The sequence below is a fragment of the Muntiacus reevesi genome, chromosome 3 (genome assembly GCF_963930625.1).
Source record: "Muntiacus reevesi chromosome 3, mMunRee1.1, whole genome shotgun sequence".
NCBI lineage: Eukaryota > Metazoa > Chordata > Mammalia > Artiodactyla > Cervidae > Muntiacus > Muntiacus reevesi.
Genome location: NC_089251.1, coordinates 100,145,205 through 100,169,300, shown reverse-complemented (window position 1 = coordinate 100,169,300; position 24,096 = coordinate 100,145,205). Strand labels below are relative to the sequence as shown.

General features: G+C 42.5%; 1 protein-coding gene across 1 annotated transcript in view; it reads right to left on the bottom strand.

Annotated features, from left to right (window-relative positions):
* Positions 1-553: 553 nt before the first annotated feature.
* ACOXL (acyl-CoA oxidase like) overlaps positions 554-24,096 on the bottom strand; it is a 346,768-nt gene continuing 323,225 nt past the window's right edge. Inside the window, exon 19 of the mRNA XM_065928874.1 lies at positions 554-977. Coding sequence (XP_065784946.1) covers positions 777-977 — 201 coding nt within the window. The 3' untranslated portion in view covers positions 554-776. The remainder of the gene's footprint in view (positions 978-24,096) is intronic.

The following is a 24,096-nucleotide window of genomic DNA, read 5'->3' as shown; positions in this document are numbered from 1 at the left end:
CCACAGGCGTGTCTCTCCAAGTCCCGAAACCAACTTAACTACAGTGGATCGCTTCGCTCACCTCCCCGTGCTCTGCAAGCTGCGGGAACCTTCCCCACGCTTAATTTCATTACGAAGCTGTATCTCTGTCTGTGCTCTTCTCAAGAACACATTACACTTTAATTTGGTAAAAAAATGTTTCTGAGCTTCGTCTCGCGGTCAGTCCGGAAGCTGCCAGCCTGGAGGGACGCGCCCGGGTTCATGCTTTGCCCAGAGCAAGACTCCAGGTTCACACTCCCCTTTCCCGGCTCCTGTGTTTCCTCGCAGGGCCACGGGGAGGGGGGGCGGCTGGGAAGGCGTCACTTGCTGAACTGAACCTTTGCCTACGGGCGTTTCATTTTTAGACTTTTATTTATTTTTCATCCAGCACCACAGTCTTCCCAAATCACTGGGAATCTGAATCACCACTAGCAGCGGAAGACCTTGGATGGCAACCGGCTCTGGAGCGCGTCCAAAGGAAAGCCCACTCGGTGTAGTGCCCTAGGCGGCAGAGGGCATGGCCCGGCGAGTCGGGGTTACTTGGGGAGGATAAAAGCCGCGTTCCGGATCGGAAACGGGGCTGCCGCCTCCCAAGAGCCTAGTGGCCTGGCCAGCCTCAGCGGGAACCCCATTCCATGACCGAAATCCCCGAGGGCCGCGGCGCAGCGCGTGCCAGCCGGCCTCGGGCCCCAGCTCCAGGCGTCTGAAAAACACTCTGGCAGCTGCGGGCAGGCCACCACCCTGGCCGCCCCACCCGCTTACAACTTGGCTCCCAGTTTGGGCCGCGGAGACCGCGCTCTTTCCCCGGCCAGGGAATGCTGTGGTGCTGGGTACAAAACCCAGGCGGCCTTTGGGTTGGCGAGTCCAGCGATCGGTGCGTGGAGGAAGGCGTGTGAGATGTTAAAGGCAGAGATCACCCTTAGGGCATCATCCTTCACTGAGTCGCACAAATGGAGCAACTGCAAAAGACAACACAGAGGAATGGGTGAGATGCTGGCTCACTCCTCACAGCGCTTTGGTGCCTGCCGCCTTGCCACCCGCAAGAGCCGGCACACCCAGCCTCGCTGACACGAGCATCCCTTCCGATTTCCTGGGACCCAGGAGGGTGGAGACTGTTGGTCACCGTCACAAACCTTCTTCATCTTAGAAATTCCTAGCTCTTGACACTTAGTCTAGCAGAAGCAAGCTTAATCCGCCAAGCCGTGGGTGTGGGCTCCAAATTAGCTGGGAGCCGGAGCCCAACACCCGGAGAATCCCCCGTTCCAGCCGCTCCCCTCCCCTCCCCCCTTCTCTCCTCCAGTTCTTTCCCTTTCCCTTCGCTCTACCTCTGGAGTGACTGGGCTGCCACCCTCTGGCACGCAGAGGCAACTGAAGAGCAAGAGCATCAGAAAAAGGTGAACCAGGGGAGACTTTCTGCTCTTCTCCATTGACTGGCACCTCCCACCCCTGGCTGGCAGAGACCACAGTTCCTGAAACATCTGCACAGTGGAGCTGGGGGACCAAGGCCATGCACTGGTACCTTTGTGCACCTCCCACCCCCGCTGCTGTGCAGGAAATATACCTGCACACGAAATATAACACAAAGGAACCCCACTGACACCCTTGTGTCCTGACAAAAGTTGGAAGGCACAGATAAGCTTTTCCTGCAGAAGAGAAAGGGAAATGCAGGCCAGTGATTTTGAAGGAGCTGCAGTGAGTGTATTTTTATTTTATTTCCCATGGTTTACATCCCAGGAAAAAAAAAAAGTTCTTAAACATAATAGATTGTTTTCCTAAACCTTGACAAGGGCAGGGCAGAAGAACTACTTTCCTTTCCCACTTACTAGCTACACAATTTACTCCTCCATTTTTCAAGTTTTCAGCCAGCTATAAATTTCTTTCGCTCACCAAATTGCAGTTAGCCCCCAGGTTTTTATGGTTTATTTTTATGGTTTTTAAAACATCACTTACACCAACCCCACCTTTGCCCTCATGGTGGCGGTCATCACTGAGTTACACTAATGCTGTTAAGACGATAGTTCTCTGCAACAGTTCAAAATGCCACTTGAGGTGTTCAGAGACAATGAGAGTGGGCTCCCCAAGGGGGGATGGGGAGTAGGTGGGGAAAGAACATGGATTTTAATAGTCTAACAATCCATCTTTCCTTAAAACTTGCTTTATTGCATCAGTATTTTCTAATGAAAACCTTCATTCTTTACACACTGTGGTTAAGCATCATCAAATCAGTACTGAAAAGACTTTGATCACATTCACAAGGTGAATATGATGAACTTTCACTGACCAAGATTTCAAAGTTTGTAATTAATACTCTTGACAAATCCCTGACTAATCTGTCAACTCTGTCTCTACCCACACAGTTCAAAACCATGAGATGGTGTGCAAGTCCCTAAAGCTTCCACACATTGTAGTATCATTACTGGAGACAAATTTTCCTTTCGGTTAGCATTATGAAACTCAACCAGTTCTGTAGTATATTCTACAACAGGGAATATTCAATTATTCAAATGAGTATTGCATGGAAGAGAATATGGGTTTGTCTGATGCCGATCACAGAATAAGGATCCAGAGGTATTATAAGAGGCAGACTTCTTTTCTTTCTTTCTTTTTTGGATAGGTGTAGGTATGTGTGCGCTTAGTCATGTCCAGTTCTTTGCAACCCCATGGACTATAGCCCATCAGGCTTCTCTGTCCATGGGATTCTCCAAGCAAGAATATTGGAGTGGGTTGCCATTTCCTTCTCCTGGGGATCTGCTAGACCCAGGGATGGAACCTGTATCTCCTGCATCTCCTGCATTACAGGTGAATTCTTTATACTAGCACCGCCAAGGAAGCCAAGAAGTGGATTTATTTAGAGAGAAATGACTCCATAGAGTGTGGGCCATCTCAGAAGGCTAGAGGACTGGGAAATTGGGTGTGGTTAGTTTTTATGGACTAGGTAATTTCATAGGCTAATGAGTGGAAGGATTATTCCAACTGTTACAGGTGAAGGGGGTAGGGATTTCCGGGAACTGGCTCCCTGCCCACTTTGTGGTCTCTGATGGTTGGCCTCAGAAGAGTCCTGGTGCTGGTGGGTGTGTCATTTGTTTGTTGACGTATTTCAAAGAACCTGTACTGACACTTCCCCAATGGCTTAGCAGGTCGTCGATGCAGGAGACACAGGTTTGATCCCTGAGTTGGGAAGATCCCCTTGAGGAGGAAATGGCAACCCACTCCAGTATTCTTGCCTGAAAACTCCCATGGACAGAGGAGCCTGGCAGGCTACAGTCCACTGAGTCACATAGAATCAGATGTGACTTAGCGACTGAGCACAAACGCAAAATAGCCCTCCTTCCTTCTTTCTCCATTTGTCACAGACTACAGCACAAGCCCCAAATGACGAGTGTCCAGATGGAAGGATCGAGCAGCATTCCTGTTGGACTCCTACCTCTGGGAGGGATGGTCATGATAATGATCCTTCTTCCACTTACAAAGCGTGTACCATGGTCCCCAGCTGTGCTGGGCACATTCTGTGCTCTAGAGGAGAGGTGCATACTGCAGAGACAGGCTCCAACATTGGGGCGCTACGGTGTGGTTTTAGACACTTTTTACAAATACAATTCTTCGTATAAAGTAACCAGTAGCTAATGTAGCATCGATTAGCACACAGTTACAGCATTTTCTTGGGCTTCCCTGCTGGCTCAGTGGTAAAGAATCAGCCCCAAATGCAGGAGACATTGGTTCCACCCCTGGTCTGGGAAGATCCCCTGGAGAAGGTTATGACAACCCACTCCAGTATTCTTGTCTGGGAAATACCATGAACAGAGGAGGCTGGCAGACTATAGTCCATGGGGGTCACAAAAGAGTCGGATACAATTTAGCAACTAAACAACAGTAACAACAGCATTTTCTTATAACTAGGGAGCCCTTTAGGACTTAGCAAAGTACTATAAAAGTTTAGCTTTTATACTTCTATACTATAAGTATAAAATGATACATATTGTAACCTCTTTTCCCAAACTCTGTCCTGCCAGTGAGCCAGCGGTGCTGGACAGAGTACCTCGAGTCCATTCATCTCTTTGTAAAGAGTATTCATCAGTTTTTGGAAAAACATCAATGGAGAAGTGCCCTTAAATATAAGAGAATATGAACAAGTTATAAATTCTTGCAGAAATTTTTTAAAAGGACAGGACAAAAGCAAGGGAAGTATTGGTCTAAAAATAAGAACATACAATCTGGGACTTCCCCGATGATCCAGTGGCCAACTAGATCCCATAAGCCACAACTAAGAGTTCTCCTACTGCAACAAAATAAATGTTTAAAAAAAAAAAAAAAAAGAATGGAAGATGCATTGGAAGTATCGGGTGAGAAGGATTGAAAATATCTACTTTAAAGAAAGAGGAAGCGCTCCATGATGGAGGGACAGCACGTGGATATGTGAATATGTGTATTGGGGGTGGGGTTTATAACGCTGATTTTTCTTTCCACTCCTACCTGCTTGCAGTAGATTAGTTTTTTTTCTTCTGTCTCTCTGACTCTCCTTGCATTTTTCTTATTCCAGCTGGGAGAGCAGGATGGCCTAGGATGGGCAGTGACTAAGCTTTATAGTCTTCTAAACAAACTTTATTTTCTATGGTGTTGGTGCTAATTGTAGAACAGATGCCCACGTTTCAAGGTACCCAGTGCACTTAGAGTAGCACCCCAGCTATTCCTGAGACTCTCTTCAGGTTTGCCTGCCTCTTTCCATATCCCCCGTCTCTGTTCCCAGTGCCAGGTGACCTCACACTGTTCTCTGTTTGTGTAAAGTCCCTGATCCCAACTTGAAATGTCCCTTAATTAGCCCACTTCTTGCTTGGGCTCCATGATAGAGCCTTTTCCTCCTTGAAAATAGAGCCCTTACATCTGGACCGCCTTGTGACTTGCTTTGACCAACAGAAGGTGGAGAAAATGATGCTGTGTGTGTCTCAGAGCACAGGCTTCAAGAAGTCTTGCAACTTCTACTGTCACTCCCCCGGGACCCTGAGACCCCTCACTGTGCAGAGGCCCAGCCCAGCTTGTCAGAGGAGGAGAGATCACGTGGGGCAGAACCAGACCTGCAGTGAGAAATGTTAGTGAGGCCATCTCAGACCCCTCAGTCCTATTAAACTCGGATTGCAGTTATCCTACTGAAGGCTAGCTCAAGAATTATGCTAGAACCCAGGTTGCTTATCCAGAGAATTGCAAAGAATAAATAACTTTTATTTCATGACACTAAGTTTTAGAGATGTATATTATACAGCAATATGTAACTGAAACAAAAAATTTAATTCAACTTTCCATCCACTGGGGTTATCTTCAGCTTCACTTCTACCTTCTTACTTTAGTTATCTGAGGACAATTTTATAATTATACAAAATAGTAGACAGGTGTAGAACTAAAGAGCCTCTTGATGAAGGTGAAAGAGGATATTGAAAAAAAGCTGGCTTAAAACAACATTCACAAAATGAAGATCATGGCATCCAGTCCCATCACTTCATGGCAAATAGAAGGGGAAAAGGGGGAAACAGTGACAGATTTTATTTTCTTGGGCTCCAGAATCAATGTGGACAGTGACTGCAGTCATGAAATTAAAAGATGCTTTCTCCTTGGAAAGAAAGCTATGACAAATCTAGACATTGTATTAAAAGCAGAGACATCACTTTACCAACAAAGGTCCATATAGTCAAAGCTATGGATTTTCCAGTAGTCAGGTACAGATGTAAAAGTTGGGTCATAAAGAAGATGCTTTTGAACTGTGGTGTTGGAGAAGACTCTTGAGAGTCCTTTGGATAGCAAGGAGATCAAACCAGTCAATCCTAAAGGAAATCAACCCTGAATATTCATTGGAAGGACTGATGCTGAAGCTGAAGCTCCAATACTTTGGCCACCTGATGTGAAGAACTGACTTATTTGAAAAGATCCTGATGCTGGGAAAGATTGAGGGTAGAAGGGATGACAGAGGATGAGATGGTTGGATAGCATCATCAACTCCATGGACATGAGTTTGAGCAAACTCCAAGAGATAGTGAAGAACAGGGAAGCCTGATGTACTGCAGTCCTTGGGGTCCCAAAGAGTCAGACACGACTTAGTGACTGAACAACAATAGTTGTAGCTGATAGGCTTAATGGAAAGATAGAACATCAGTCCTGAAAGAATAAAGCTAAATGAGTGTCCAGTGGTAGGGTATGTGGGAGAGAATTTGAATAGCAGGCTGGAAGTCTCACTGCAGGCCACTACCCAACCCACTTCCCTAGTGCAGTTTAGAAGGCAAGTCACCAGAGCCTGCCTTAAAACCACCCTCCACTCCTTCAGCTTCTCTGTGAGGGGCTTCTGTTGTTGTTTCAGTCAGGTCGTGTCCCCATGGGCTATAGCCCACCAGGTTCCTCTGTCCATGGGATTTCCCAGGGGATCTTCCCAACCCAGGGGTCAAACCTGCATCTCCTGCACTGGCAGGTGGATTCTTAAACCACTGAGTCTCCAGCAAAGCCGAACCTCCAACAAAAATCCTCAGTACAAGTCAAGTGTCCGGGATGGGGAGAAAAAGCATTTGCAACCAGTGATCCCAAGTCTTGTAACTGCTTAAGTTCTCCTGTGCCATCGGTCAAGAGAAATGGATGGGGCCTGGTCGGGCCGAACCAGAAGCAGCTGGTATGATGGATGGGTGCCTCTTTATCACCTTACTTCAGCAGGATGGCAGGGTTTCCTGACTCCCAGAGCTGTTTTAAACAAGGATGGCCCAGGACATCCCCAGATGGTCCAGTGGTTAAGACCTCACTTTCCAATGCAGGGGGTGCAGGTTCAATCCATGGTTGGGAAGCTAAGATCCCACATGCCTCATGGTCTAAAAAACCAAAATATAAAACAGAAGCAATATTGCAACAAATTCAATAAAGACTTTTAAAACTGGCTCACATCAAGAAATCTTAAAAAAAAAAAAAAAAAAAAAATTTGAAAAGAACAAAAGAACAAGAATGGCCAGCAAGGGATTATCTCCAAGGCCTGGAGTCTGTCTGTTCTAGAACGTGGGTGAGAGGATGGAGTGAGGTAATTATGTGAAGGTCACACTGTAAGGCGCAAAAGGCAGGAAAGCAGAAACTTGTCAACTGTGTATCCTCAAAATGCCATCGTCAAGTCCTCTAAAGGCTTCTAAGAAACTCCTATCCAGGAAGTTTCAATGCAAACCTGTCCATTTACACATAGAGTCGGGAGCTGACATGACAGGATGTGAAATCAGGCATGGGTACCTGGATGCATAACCTGCCACTTCTATCCAGCTGGATTTCTCTTTATTCTCTGATGCTCAATAGTTCTCACTTAAAACCGTTTTAAAGAGCACTCTCCTTAAAGAAGAGGGTCTATACATCAACACATTGGCCTTTCATCCAAAGCATTGCTGGACTCCACCTGGGAGGTGATGGCAACTAGAAAGTGACAAGCTGGGAAACAGGCATAGGGACACCTTATCTCACGAGTCCCCCTCTGAGATGTGTGTGCACAGGTGTGTGTGTGTGTGTGTGTGTGTGTGTGTGAGTGTAACAATATCAGAATGTATCGCTTCATTTCAGTGAGCCACCCTCTCCTGATGGTTGTTGAAAATGTTAAATGAAACTGGGTATCAGTGTACATCCCTCAGACACACTTCAAACATTTCTCATCAAAGGAAAGGTCGATTCACTTTTGTTGTCTGTCTTCATCACCCGTGGAAAGTCATCCAGGCTTTCTCTGCTCTATTGATTTTTGTCCTGGAATCTGGTGTGAGAACTCCCTCCACTCTCCTCTGTAGCCCCTTTATTCAGACTTTCACTATGTTCTCTAGATTTTTGCGGGGCTTCCGTCATGGCTCAGATGGTGAAGAATCTTCCTGCAAGGCAGGAGACCCAGGTTCAATCCCTGAGTCGGGAAGATCCCATGGAGAAAGGAATGGGACACTCCATTATTCTTGCCTGGGGACTCCCATGGACAGAGGAGCCTGGCTGACTACAGTCCATGGGGTCGCAAAGAATCAGACATGACCCAGCAAGTAACACACATAGATTCTTGCTGCCCAAAGTTACCTTCCTTGAGTATCTTTTAAAATAATTTTATTTACTTTTGGCCCTGCTGGGTCTTCGTTGCTGCATGGGCTTTTCTTTAGTTGTGGCAAGCGGGGACTGTTCTCTAGTTGCAGTGCACGGGCTTCTCATTGCGGTGGCTTCTCTTGTTGTGGAACACGGGCCCTAGGGCAGGTGGGCTTCAGTAGCTGCAGCTCCCGGGCTCTAGAGCATAGGCTCAGTAGCTGTGCCACAAGGGCTTAGCTGCTCTGCGTCATGTGGGATATTCTGGATTGGGGATTGAACCCATGTCTCCTGCACTGGCAGGCTGATTCTTTACCACTGAGCCACCAGGGAAGGCCCGAGTCCTTTTTTTTTTTCCCCTGATCATTCTTCTTCCCCAAAGCCTAGAATCACTTTCACCTGCTTCTCAGGTTAAGGGAAAATGACCGACTGTGAACTTGAATCCTTTAGCAGTACTCAGTATATTGAGTTCCCATAACTATAATAGTTTCATCATCCACTATCCATGCACAATCTGCATTTTCTACTTGCACCAAGGAAACTTATCCTGCCTTCCACCAGATGCTCTTCACTCTCGGGAACTGGACCACATTTCCATTCTCCCTCACCTGACACACTGCAGCTTGACCAGGTCTCTTCCAAGTTCTGCGTACTTAGTTATAGTCTTGCTGCTTTTGTAAAGCCATCCTCAAATACTTGCTATGTTAGTCGAAACAACCTGGACAGGTCATTTCATTTTGCCAACTCTCAGTTTCTGCATCTGTAGAAAGGGAATATTGTCTGTCTCTCTCAGGATTTTGTGAGGATTAAGTAATAGACATGTATATATTTATATCATAATAAAGCATTTAGCATTACTGGCTTTGTCACATAGGAGATGCTAGCTAGATAATGATTCCCTCCATTTGCTTTTCTGGCACTTTCAATTTTCCTGAACACCTAGTTCTTAGCTGTATATCTATATATGACTATTATATACATATATATGTATGGCTAGTGTATATATATATATATATATAATTTTACAATACAAGTTCACAATTTTCATTTGCTCTTCTTTACAACTTCGATTTCTTTGCTGCGTTTTATGATGGCTGCTTTAAAATCATCAAATAATTCTAACATCTCTGTCATCTCAATGCTGATATCTATTGATTATCCTCAAGGTCTTCCCTATTCTTGGTTTGATGACTGATTTTCAACTGAGACTTGGACATTCTGGGGCATGACATTGGGAGATTCTGGTCCTTATTTTAATCTCTGGTTGGATCTGGTCTCCTCTGACAGAGGTTTGGCAGTGTCAGGCAGCAAAAGGTCGTTATCTTTCAGGATGTTATCAAACTCTTCTTCCAAAACTCACTCTTGGGTCAGTAACAAGACGTCAGGGCACAAGAGAAGCGCAGAGCTGCTCTCGGCAGGCGATACGGCATTGTTCAGGCTTCTGCTCTCCTTGTCGAGGCCGAGCGATGGCGGTGTGGCTGCCCGCTGTGCTCGGAGACCCGGTCTGACTTGGGCTACCTGGAAGAATGCGGCCACAGCCAGGGGGTTCCACCCATCGCCTTCAGACTGCCCCTCCCCACGCCGAAGCTGCCCTCAAGGAAAGGACAACCTGCTTTACAGAAGGATAGCAAACCCACTGGAAACATACTGATCTTATCTTTAAACTGTATTTTATTTTTCAGTTTATTTTTATTTATTTGGGGGAAAACAGGGCTTCCCAGGTGGCGCTAGTTGTAAAGAACCCGTCTGCCAAGGCAGGTAGACATAAGAGACCCAGGTTTGATCCCTGGGTCAGAAAGGTCCCCTGGAGGAGGACAAGGCGATCCACTCCAGTATTGTTGCCTGGAGAATCCAATGGGCAGAGGAACCTGGTGGGCTGCAGTCCATGGGGTGGCACAGAGTCGGACTCTAAGCTACTTAGCACAGCATGGCGTTGATTTTAAAGAGTGGTATTTTAAAGCGCATCTTTCAGGAGGTCTGGACCGGTTAAAATAAAACAATAATAACCTGTTCTTACATGCTTCATTACCACACAGATGCTATTCTAAGGGCTTCCTAGATGCCACTCCAAGCCAGCTTTAACATAATTAGCATTTCATATGTGTGGATGATAGAGGAAGAAGTTTACATGGGCATGAGCCCCTGTTGCCTAGGAAATCAGCAGTGATGGGCTGGCAGAGAACTCTCTTATGAAAGTGCACCAGGCAGCCAGAGTACACGACAGACGCGGTCACTCTCTCAGCCCGTGACCGTGAGCAGACAGCCTTTCCCGATCTGCTACTGCACGTGTGAAATGGCTTCATGTGTGTGTCCTAAAGCTGATTTGCAAGAGTGTCCTTCTTGGTACCAATCACTATAGCTGGTAAAAGCACAGAAATGGAAACTTCAAACCTTACCAAACCAAACCACAAATATACTTGCTCTAAGATAGCAATTACACATACTTTTCAAAAGGATGTCTAAGTAGCCAGCCTTTATCTTCCAAGGCATTGTTAGATATTGATGGGCTATTTGTGTAATTTTCTGCCCCTGTTTCTTCCAGTTGACTTGATTTTGGATTAACAGAAAATGAACCAGACACTTTCAAAGAAGGGGAACCTTAAAATAATCAACAAATATTTTTAATCTAAAAGATAGGATAAGGAATAAGGTTGAAGCGATTGGTGAAATGAGGTTTCCGTATATGGCTGTCATGGCCTTCGCTGCTGCTTTGACATGTAACTGAGATTCTGCCAGGAGTCTCTGGCCACCTGTGCCTGCCTCTAGCCTCCTCTGCTATTCCATGCTGGCATTGTGCAATCCTAGTCCCCAGTGGACAAGTCATAGATAGTACCCCCAGCCTTTGCCCAGGATTCACCTCTCCCACATAGTATCTGTGCTTCCCACACTCCACCCTAGATGGCTTAGCATGCAAAGATACAGAAGGAGTCACTTGGCTGCTTTGATCTGGCAGCTTTCCTGCACCTCCAGCATCTTCATAACAACATCGTGTAGCGGCTCGGCCGTGTGACCCGGATGTTCTGGGCTCTGCTCCCAGGGACGGCCATTTCCTGAATACCTACCATGCGCCAGGAGACAGATGAGGTCTTTATATTAAGGTTCTCCTTCCATTCTCACAAAAACTCTGTCAGGCACCAATCCAGTTTACAGATGAGAAAGCCAAGGCATAAAGAGTTTAGGATTTGGCTCCAAATCATATCCCTCATAACTGGGACAACTAGGGTTTTCATCCAGAGCTCTCTGCTTCCACAGCTTCCAGTTTGTCTCCATCTCCCCCTCTTCCCCCACACCTCACTGTTCCCAGGCTCTGAAGGGGAGAGGGTGCTGCTCTGAGGAAATGCCTCCACCATGGTAGCAAGCACATGGCCTGTGTGGTTTCTCTCTAAGCCAGAATCCATGTTCCACATGTATCCATCGTGGAAGGCACGGATCTGACCAGCCACACTGGCTCAGATTCCCCGAGGGGACCAAGGCAGTAATGGTGGCCCCAGGGGCTCTGGGGTTTTGCCACTGAAGGAAGGTGTCGAAGACAGTGAGTTCAGAGCCAGCCACCATGTTGTGAAAGGGCCAGCCTGATGATCTGGGGGGCTCTTCCCAAGAAGGACAATGCTTCAGCTCTCCAGAAAACAAGCCAGTGAGGCTCAGATACAACGGTCTTCAAGAAACAACAGGTTTTAATGGGACTTCCCTGGTTGTCCAGTGGCTAAAACGCCATGCTCCCAATGCAGGGCGCCTGGTTCAATCCCTGGTCAGGGAACTAGACTGCACATGCCACAACTAAGAGTTCACATGCTGCAATTAAAGATCCTCCACATCACAATGAAGACTGAAGATTTCAAGTATGGCAACCAAGACCCAGCACAGCCAAATAAAACAAACAAACAAATAAATATATATATAAAAGAAAAAACAGATTCTCTGAGGGAGGGCCACTTGCTCTGGATTCTTTTCTTGCACAGGCCTTCCTGCTTCTCTGGCCCACACCTTAAGCCACCAAACAGAGTTCAATCCCTTCAAAGAGCAACAGTGCTCAGACGTTCAGTCGTGTCTGACTTTTTGCGACCCCATGAACTGTAGCCCGCCAGGCTCCTCCGTCCACGGGATTCTCCAGGCAAGAGTACTGGAGTGGGTTGCCATTTCCTTCTCCAGGGGATCTTCCCCACCCAAGGGCTGAACGTCTGGCATCTTCTGCATTGGCCGGCGGATTCTTTTCCACTAGCACCACCTGGGAGGCGCCAAGAGCACATGCCGTGAAGCAGCTAAGTCTCTGCGCCACAACTAGCGAGCCCGTGCTCCAGAGCCACGGCCCAGGGGCTGCAACTGCTGAGCCCAAGCGCCACAACTAATGCAACTGGCACACCCGGGAGCCTGTGCTCTGTAATAAGAGATGCCGCTGCAACGCAAAGCCCACACACGGCAAGAGTAGTCCCGGCTCGCTGCGACAAGGGAAAGCCCACACAGCAATGAAAACCCGGCCCAGACAAAATAAATTAAAAGAGAAGAGTTCACTCCCTCTTTAGACAAGCATTCTCTAAAGAGTCAGAGTGGCAGGCCTGTAACAGCTAATTTGCCATCTCAGCCCCAAATGCCAGGTTGGTGATCAACATAAAGAGAGACATACCTGAAGCCTTTACATGGAGCATAACTGCACTGTGTGCTGTGCTTCTAGCTCTGTCAATTTACCTAACAACCTAGGAAAGGGGAGAGCTACTCCTGTTTCTAATGACCACTGGCCAGGTCCTCTAGGCGGAACCAGACCTTAGCTTTTCAGTCCCCAGAACATACATTCTCATGGTTGCTGTAGCCAAATTTCATTAGCATGGAACGAAATTCTGTGGTTCCATTAAATAATCATGACTTCAGCTTAATATTTTCCCTAAATCAATATAAATTATATTTATGCTGATTACTTCTTCATCTGATAAAAATATTCAGCATTGTCTGAAATGTTAGAATCTTAAATTGCCTTCCTTACCAAACAACAACAAAAGTGCCTTTGTTTAGCCCAACTACAGAGTTTATTTAGATGAGAGACAAATTTACCTTCATAGTGTTCTTCCTATTGCAATGTTTCTTGACCAAAGAGTATACAATTCCATATTTTCTAAGTGCTATTGACAAAGCCCATTTCAGAGAAGAAGTGGGACTCTGAATGCAGATGTGATGACCTCCTTACCTCTAAAATGTTAAGATCAAGTGAGTTTGGCAGAGTATTTATAAATATTATTATTATTGTGTGTTCTTAGAAATAAAAAGCAATTTCTTTATAACTCTGGTATTTTCTAAAACCAAGTCTGCTTAATCATCATTACCTAAATCAAGAACGCTGAGACAGAGGTATCAACTTTAACCACTTAATAAGAACTTCTGACATTTATTCATACTGCTACTGATTCATAAGAGGAAAAGTTTAAAAAGAAGACAAGTGCATATAGCTTTCCCTTTAGAATACAGGAAACCATATAAAAGTATTGGCAATGGAATTAAAGTAACCACAATGCCGCCCTTGGTAGCATTTTCTACAAAGACATTTACATGAAACGAGAAAGAATATTAAATTAGGTGGTTAAAATAAAACTTCACTATTAGCTTCACACGTTTTCATACATGAGATTATGGCATTTAAATCAGCTGACAGTTCAGCCTTGTAAGTACAGACACAAAGAAATGTGAACATACCCAAGAAGGAATAATTTTCATTGAAACTAATTTTTTTTTCAAGAAGCGGAAGTTCCACAAACTGCCAGAACTAAATATACAGTAAGAGTCCAAAGCTATTATGCAGAAATTCTGTGTCCATGAGTCCTGGAATTTTGGATTTCATCAACCAAATGATTTCAAAAGCAATTTTGGAGGACTTCTAGTTAAGATGTAAAAAGATTCAAGAGAACTTAGCTCTCATGGTAACAACCAGAAGTTGAACCCACATTTAATCAAAGATTTCTGAGACACTGTTCAACATCCTTCCAGCTCAACTGCTGATAAGATCAAAAGGCAGTATGGGAATGTGGTGGGGGTTGGGCTAGGCATAGTGAACTCATTCTGATTAAAGCAGCTTCTGCTCAACTTGACGCTAGGTGGAATCCTAGGGATCAGTCTCCCACCCTAACCACTAGACAAAGGAAAAGGAAATATACCAGAGAACATAAAATCTATTATACATCATGTCTGGAATATGATAAAAAGGTATAAGGTCTGCAAAGAAGATGGAATATACAATCCTAAATAGAATTATCAGTACCATCTTTTAGATTCCATATACATGCATTAATATACGATATTTGTTTTTCTCTTTCTGACTGATTTCACTCTGTAAAATAGGTTCCATCTCATTATAACTGACTCAAATGTGGTTTTTTTTTTTATGGCTGAGTAATATTTGCAGGGCAGCAATGGAGATGCAGACATAGAGAACAGACTTGTGGACACAGTGGGGGAAGGAGAGGATGAGATGAATTGAGAGAGTAGCATGGAAACATATACATTATCATATGCAAAACAGAAAGCGAGTGGGAATTTGCCGTATGAGTAGGGAGCTCAAACCCAGCGCTCTGTGACAACCTAGAGGGGTGGGATGGAGCGGGAGGTGGGAGGGAAGCTCAAGAGGGAGGGGACATGTATATAACCATGACTGACTCATGCTAAAGTATGGCAGAAAGTGACACAATATTGTGAAGCAACTATCCTCCAACTGAAAATAAACAAATTAAAATATATATAAAATTATATTTATATATAAAACCCCAAATCCAGAGAAAGCACAATTGTACAAGCAGACCAGTTACTAGAATTAGCAAATTGTTTTATAAACAATTATTATAGGTACTTGGGCTTCTCAGGTGGGAGTAATAGTGTAGAACCTACCTGCCAATGCAGGAGACATAAGAGGTTTGAATTTGATCCCTGGGTCGGGAAGATCCCCTGGAGTAGGAAATGACAATCCACTCCAGTATTCTTGCCTGGGAAATCCCTGGACAGAGGAGCCTGGTGGGCTACAGTCCATGGGGTCACAAAAGAGTTGGACATGACTTAGGCAACTAAACAACAACAACTAATTTACTGGATTATCACAAAACAAGCACACTCATGTAACCATACCTAGATTAAGAAAGAGAAAATCTATATTCTAAGAGATCTTGCCTAAAGTCTCTCCTACTTGATCTGCCTGTTTTTTCTCACACTGTCTCAGCAGTAGCCAATTTGGTGAACAGAATTAATACCTGGTGGTCTCAGGTGATAATCTGTGATGTGAGTGACCAGCTGTCCAGGGAAGAAGGAGCCTGAGGAATTTCGGTGTTCTATTGACCAATGGGTACTGACAAGTGAGTCCTGTCCCTTCTCTGTCCCTTAAAACGGGGACATTCCTACTAGCTGTCTTTGTGTGGTTTACTGAGGGCTTTGGGTTATCCAGAGGAAGGGAGAATTGGAACAAGACCCAGCAGTATCTAGTCTCTAAAATTAAAGGAAAAGGGCAATTTCCCATCAGACAAAGAAAAATGACACATGTTATTTTGCTAGAAATATTGATTTCTAGCTAGACTATTAATTTCCATGAAAGTGGATACACTGAGCATCATTTCTATTTCCAGTTCAGTAATTCATTTAAATTCTGTTATTATGAAATCATAATAAAATGCACCTTGTCCTTAACTGTGACTCGGGTCTGTTCCATCTGTTTGACTCAATTGAATTCTACCTTCTGGAAGGTCTTTTTAAAATGTAACACAGCTACACTTAGGAACAGATCTCATCAACAGGAAACTCTCATTGGGCATTCAGGAGTGAGCGGATGACCTCAAAGACTCATGGAGAAGGACATTCCAATTAGCCAGTACTTCAGGAATCTCTCCAAGGAGCCCAGGATAATGCAACTGCCAGAAAAACTCAGAGGCTGGGGCTCAGCAAAGCAAGTTACTCTCTCCTGTGTTTATAACAAGTCATCCTTCAGTGAGTGAAACAGAATGAGCATGGCTCTCCCAGATACACAAAGCAGTACTGTGAGGCAGGGCACGAGGGTCGACCAGATGGCTGCCATGCAGAACCCAGGTTGCAGAGGTGGTGACCTCAGGGTCCATTGTGTGGCCAAACCGAAGAAATGCATACCACTTGTATTTTCTTAACCTCTGTTGAATGGCCTGCACTGATAGGTTCAACAGTATTTTATGACACTGAAGAGGTAAAGGGAAGGGGGAAGGAAAAGAGAGTTTTCTCCTTGTCTTAGTGCACTCTGTTAAGACTGATAATTTTTTTACCTGTTTAGTTTGAGAGTTTGGGGCTCTGGAAATAGAAGCTAGACCAGGATACATCAATATTTTGAATCTTGCCATCTCCTGGAGGTGAATCAGTGGTCTTACAGTGGTAAAAGGGAAGTTAAAGCCAGTTCTGGGGGTATTAATAAAACACCATATTAACAAATTGAAAGATAAAAACCATATTATTATCTCAATAGATGCAGAAAAAGCCTTTGACAAAATCCAACATCCATTTATGATAAAAACTCTCCAGAAAGCAGGAATAGAAGGAACATACCTCCACATAATAAAAGCTATATATGATAAACCCACAGCAAACATTATCCTCAATGGTGAAAAACTGAAAGTATTTCCCTTAAAGTCAGGAACAAGACAAGGGTGCCCACTCTCACCACTACTATTCAACATAGTGGAAGTGCTGACCACAGCAATCAGAGCAGAAAAAGAAATAAAAGGAATCTAGATAAGAAAAGAAGAAGTAAAACTCTCACTGTTTGCAGACAACATGATCCTCTACATAGAAAACCATAAAGACTCTACCAGAAAATTACTAGAGCTAATTAATGAATATAGTAAAGTTGCAGGATATAAAATTAACACACAGAAATCCCTTGCATTCCTATACACTAACAATGAGAAAACAGAAAGAGAAATTAAGGAAACAATACCATTCACCATTGCAACAAAAAGAATAAAATACTTAGGAGTGTATCTACCTAAATAAATGAAAGACCTATATATAGAAAACTATAAAACACTGATGGAAGAAATCAAAGAGGACACAAATAGATGAAGAAATATACCATATTCATGGATTGGAAGAATCAATATTGTGAAAATGACTATACTACCCAAAGCAATCTGTAGATTCAATGCAATCCCTATCAAGCTATAAACAGTATTTTTCAGAGAACTAGAACAAATAATTTCACAATTTGTATGGAAATACAAAAAACCTCAAATAACCAAAGCAATCTTGAGAAAGAAAAATGGAACTGGAGGAATCAACCTGCCTGACTTCAGACTCTACTACAAAGCCACAGTCATCAAGACAGTATGGTACTGGCACAAAGACAGAAATATAGATCAATGGAACAGAATAGAAAGCCCAGAGATAAATCCACGAACCTATGGACAGCTTATCTTTGACAAAGGAGGCAAGGATATACAATGGAAAAAAGACAATCTCTTTAACAAGTGGTGCTGGGAAAACTGGTTAACCACTTGTAAAAGAATGAAACTAGAACACTTCCTAACACCATACACAAAAATAAACTCAAAATGGATTAAAGATCTAAATGTAAGACCAGAAACTATAAAACTCCTAGAGGAGAACATAGGCAAAACACTCTCCGACATAAATCACAGCAAGATCTTCTATGACCCACCTCCCAGAATATTGGAAATAAAAGCAAAAATAAACAAATGGGACCTAATGAAAATTAAAAGCTTTTGCACAACAAAGGAAACTATAAGTAAGGTGAAAAGACAGCCCTCAGATTGGGAGAAAATAATAACAAATGAGGAAACAGACAAAGGATTAATCTCAAAAATATACAAGCAACTCCTGAAGCTCAATTCCAGAAAAATAAACGACCCAATCAAAAAATGGGCCAAAGAACTAAACAGACATTTCTCCAAAGAAGACATACAGATGGCAAACAAACACATGAAAAGATGCTCAACATCACTCATCATCAGAGAAATGCAAATCAAAACCACAATGAGGTACCATTACACGCCAGTCAGGATGGCTGCTATCCAAAAGTCTACAAGCAATAAATGCTGGAGAGGGTGTGGAGAAAAGGGAACCCTCTTACACTGTTGGTGGGAATGCAAACTAGTACAGCCACTATGGAAAACAGTGTGGAGATTTCTTAAAAAACTGGAAATAGAACTACCATATGACCCAGCAATACCACTTCTGGGCATACACACTGAGGAATCCAGATCTGAAAGAGACACGTGCACCCCAATGTTCATCGCAGCACTGTTTATAATAGCCAGGACATGGAAGCAACCTAGATGCCCATCAGCAGATGAATGGATAAGGAAGCTGTGGTACATATACACCATGGAATATTACTCAGCCGTTAAAAAGAATTCATTTGAATCAGTTCTAATGAGATGGATGAAACTGGAGCCCATTATACAGAGTGAAGTAAGTCAGAAAGATAAAGAACATTACAGTATACTAACACATATATACGGAATTTAGATAGATGGTGGCGATAACCCTATATGCAAAACAGAAAAAGAGACACAGAAATACAGAACAGACTTTTGAACTCTGGGGGAGAACGTGAGGGTGGGATGTTTTGAAAGAACAGCATGTATATTATCTATGGTGAAACGGACCACCAGCCCAGGTGGGATACATGAGTCAAGTGCTCGGGCCTGGTGCACTGGGAGGACCCTGAGGAGTCGGGTGGGGAGGGAGGTGGGAGGGGGGATCGGGATGGGGAATACATGTAACTATATGGCTGATTCATGTCAATGTATGACAAAACCCACTGAAATGTTGTAAAGTGATTGGCCTCCAACTAATAAAATAATATTAAAAAAAAAAAAAAAAAGACTGATAATTTTTTTACCTGTTTAGTTTGAGAGTTTGGGGCTCTGGAAATAGAAGCTAGACCAGGATACATCAATATTTTGAATCTTGCCATCTCCTGGAGGTGAATCAGTGGTCTTACAGTGGTAAAAGGGAAGTTAAAGCCAGTTCTGGGGGTATTAATAAAACACCATATTAACAAATTGAAAGATAAAAACCATATTATTATCTCAATAGATGCAGAAAAAGCCTTTGACAAAATCCAACATCCATTTATGATAAAAACTCTCCAGAAAGCAGGAATAGAAGGAACATACCTCCACATAATAAAAGCTATATATGATAAACCCACAGCAAACATTATCCTCAATGGTGAAAAACTGAAAGTATTTCCCTTAAAGTCAGGAACAAGACAAGGGTGCCCACTCTCACCACTACTATTCAACATAGTGGAAGTGCTGACCACAGCAATCAGAGCAGAAAAAGAAATAAAAGGAATCTAGATAAGAAAAGAAGAAGTAAAACTCTCACTGTTTGCAGACAACATGATCCTCTACATAGAAAACCATAAAGACTCTACCAGAAAATTACTAGAGCTAATTAATGAATATAGTAAAGTTGCAGGATATAAAATTAACACACAGAAATCCCTTGCATTCCTATACACTAACAATGAGAAAACAGAAAGAGAAATTAAGGAAACAATACCATTCACCATTGCAACAAAAAGAATAAAATACTTAGGAGTGTATCTACCTAAATAAATGAAAGACCTATATATAGAAAACTATAAAACACTGATGGAAGAAATCAAAGAGGACACAAATAGATGAAGAAATATACCATATTCATGGATTGGAAGAATCAATATTGTGAAAATGACTATACTACCCAAAGCAATCTGTAGATTCAATGCAATCCCTATCAAGCTATAAACAGTATTTTTCAGAGAACTAGAACAAATAATTTCACAATTTGTATGGAAATACAAAAAACCTCAAATAACCAAAGCAATCTTGAGAAAGAAAAATGGAACTGGAGGAATCAACCTGCCTGACTTCAGACTCTACTACAAAGCCACAGTCATCAAGACAGTATGGTACTGGCACAAAGACAGAAATATAGATCAATGGAACAGAATAGAAAGCCCAGAGATAAATCCACGAACCTATGGACAGCTTATCTTTGACAAAGGAGGCAAGGATATACAATGGAAAAAAGACAATCTCTTTAACAAGTGGTGCTGGGAAAACTGGTTAACCACTTGTAAAAGAATGAAACTAGAACACTTCCTAACACCATACACAAAAATAAACTCAAAATGGATTAAAGATCTAAATGTAAGACCAGAAACTATAAAACTCCTAGAGGAGAACATAGGCAAAACACTCTCCGACATAAATCACAGCAAGATCTTCTATGACCCACCTCCCAGAATATTGGAAATAAAAGCAAAAATAAACAAATGGGACCTAATGAAAATTAAAAGCTTTTGCACAACAAAGGAAACTATAAGTAAGGTGAAAAGACAGCCCTCAGATTGGGAGAAAATAATAACAAATGAGGAAACAGACAAAGGATTAATCTCAAAAATATACAAGCAACTCCTGAAGCTCAATTCCAGAAAAATAAACGACCCAATCAAAAAATGGGCCAAAGAACTAAACAGACATTTCTCCAAAGAAGACATACAGATGGCTAACAAACACATGAAAAGATGCTCAACATCACTCATCATCAGAGAAATGCAAATCAAAACCACAATGAGGTACCATTACACGCCAGTCAGGATGGCTGCTATCCAAAAGTCTACAAGCAATAAATGCTGGAGAGGGTGTGGAGAAAAGGGAACCCTCTTACACTGTTGGTGGGAATGCAAACTAGTACAGCCACTATGGAAAACAGTGTGGAGATTTCTTAAAAAACTGGAAATAGAACTACCATATGACCCAGCAATACCACTTCTGGGCATACACACTGAGGAATCCAGATCTGAAAGAGACACGTGCACCCCAATGTTCATCGCAGCACTGTTTATAATAGCCAGGACATGGAAGCAACCTAGATGCCCATCAGCAGATGAATGGATAAGGAAGCTGTGGTACATATACACCATGGAATATTACTCAGCCGTTAAAAAGAATTCATTTGAATCAGTTCTAATGAGATGGATGAAACTGGAGCCCATTATACAGAGTGAAGTAAGTCAGAAAGATAAAGAACATTACAGTATACTAACACATATATACGGAATTTAGATAGATGGTGGCGATAACCCTATATGCAAAACAGAAAAAGAGACACAGAAATACAGAACAGACTTTTGAACTCTGGGGGAGAACGTGAGGGTGGGATGTTTTGAAAGAACAGCATGTATATTATCTATGGTGAAACGGACCACCAGCCCAGGTGGGATACATGAGTCAAGTGCTCGGGCCTGGTGCACTGGGAGGACCCTGAGGAGTCGGGTGGGGAGGGAGGTGGGAGGGGGGATCGGGATGGGGAATACATGTAACTATATGGCTGATTCATGTCAATGTATGACAAAACCCACTGAAATGTTGTAAAGTGATTGGCCTCCAACTAATAAAATAATATTTAAAAAAAAAAAAAAAAAAAGACTGATAATTTTTTTACCTGTTTAGTTTGAGAGTTTGGGGCTCTGGAAATAGAAGCTAGACCAGGATACATCAATATTTTGAATCTTGCCATCTCCTGGAGGTGAATCAGTGGTCTTACAGTGGTAAAAGGGAAGTTAAAGCCAGTTCTGGGGGTATTAATAAAACACCATATTAACAAATTGAAAGATAAAAACCATATTATTATCTCAATAGATGCAGAAAAAGCCTTTGACAAAATCCAACATCCATTTATGATAAAAACTCTCCAGAAAGCAGGAATAGAAGGAACATACCTCCACATAATAAAAGCTATATATGATAAACCCACAGCAAACATTATCCTCAATGGTGAAAAACTGAAAGTATTTCCCTTAAAGTCAGGAACAAGACAAGGGTGCCCACTCTCACCACTACTATTCAACATAGTGGAAGTGCTGACCACAGCAATCAGAGCAGAAAAAGAAATAAAAGGAATCTAGATAAGAAAAGAAGAAGTAAAACTCTCACTGTTTGCAGACAACATGATCCTCTACATAGAAAACCATAAAGACTCTACCAGAAAATTACTAGAGCTAATTAATGAATATAGTAAAGTTGCAGGATATAAAATTAACACACAGAAATCCCTTGCATTCCTATACACTAACAATGAGAAAACAGAAAGAGAAATTAAGGAAACAATACCATTCACCATTGCAACAAAAAGAATAAAATACTTAGGAGTGTATCTACCTAAATAAATGAAAGACCTATATATAGAAAACTATAAAACACTGATGGAAGAAATCAAAGAGGACACAAATAGATGAAGAAATATACCATATTCATGGATTGGAAGAATCAATATTGTGAAAATGACTATACTACCCAAAGCAATCTGTAGATTCAATGCAATCCCTATCAAGCTATAAACAGTATTTTTCAGAGAACTAGAACAAATAATTTCACAATTTGTATGGAAATACAAAAAACCTCAAATAACCAAAGCAATCTTGAGAAAGAAAAATGGAACTGGAGGAATCAACCTGCCTGACTTCAGACTCTACTACAAAGCCACAGTCATCAAGACAGTATGGTACTGGCACAAAGACAGAAATATAGATCAATGGAACAGAATAGAAAGCCCAGAGATAAATCCACGAACCTATGGACAGCTTATCTTTGACAAAGGAGGCAAGGATATACAATGGAAAAAAGACAATCTCTTTAACAAGTGGTGCTGGGAAAACTGGTTAACCACTTGTAAAAGAATGAAACTAGAACACTTCCTAACACCATACACAAAAATAAACTCAAAATGGATTAAAGATCTAAATGTAAGACCAGAAACTATAAAACTCCTAGAGGAGAACATAGGCAAAACACTCTCCGACATAAATCACAGCAAGATCTTCTATGACCCACCTCCCAGAATATTGGAAATAAAAGCAAAAATAAACAAATGGGACCTAATGAAAATTAAAAGCTTTTGCACAACAAAGGAAACTATAAGTAAGGTGAAAAGACAGCCCTCAGATTGGGAGAAAATAATAACAAATGAGGAAACAGACAAAGGATTAATCTCAAAAATATACAAGCAACTCCTGAAGCTCAATTCCAGAAAAATAAACGACCCAATCAAAAAATGGGCCAAAGAACTAAACAGACATTTCTCCAAAGAAGACATACAGATGGCTAACAAACACATGAAAAGATGCTCAACATCACTCATCATCAGAGAAATGCAAATCAAAACCACAATGAGGTACCATTACACGCCAGTCAGGATGGCTGCTATCCAAAAGTCTACAAGCAATAAATGCTGGAGAGGGTGTGGAGAAAAGGGAACCCTCTTACACTGTTGGTGGGAATGCAAACTAGTACAGCCACTATGGAAAACAGTGTGGAGATTTCTTAAAAAACTGGAAATAGAACTACCATATGACCCAGCAATACCACTTCTGGGCATACACACTGAGGAATCCAGATCTGAAAGAGACACGTGCACCCCAATGTTCATCGCAGCACTGTTTATAATAGCCAGGACATGGAAGCAACCTAGATGCCCATCAGCAGATGAATGGATAAGGAAGCTGTGGTACATATACACCATGGAATATTACTCAGCCGTTAAAAAGAATTCATTTGAATCAGTTCTAATGAGATGGATGAAACTGGAGCCCATTATACAGAGTGAAGTAAGTCAGAAAGATAAAGAACATTACAGTATACTAACACATATATACGGAATTTAGATAGATGGTGGCGATAACCCTATATGCAAAACAGAAAAAGAGACACAGAAATACAGAACAGACTTTTGAACTCTGGGGGAGAACGTGAGGGTGGGATGTTTTGAAAGAACAGCATGTATATTATCTATGGTGAAACGGACCACCAGCCCAGGTGGGATACATGAGTCAAGTGCTCGGGCCTGGTGCACTGGGAGGACCCTGAGGAGTCGGGTGGGGAGGGAGGTGGGAGGGGGGATCGGGATGGGGAATACATGTAACTATATGGCTGATTCATGTCAATGTATGACAAAACCCACTGAAATGTTGTAAAGTGATTGGCCTCCAACTAATAAAATAATATTAAAAAAAAAAAAAAAAAAAAGACTGAT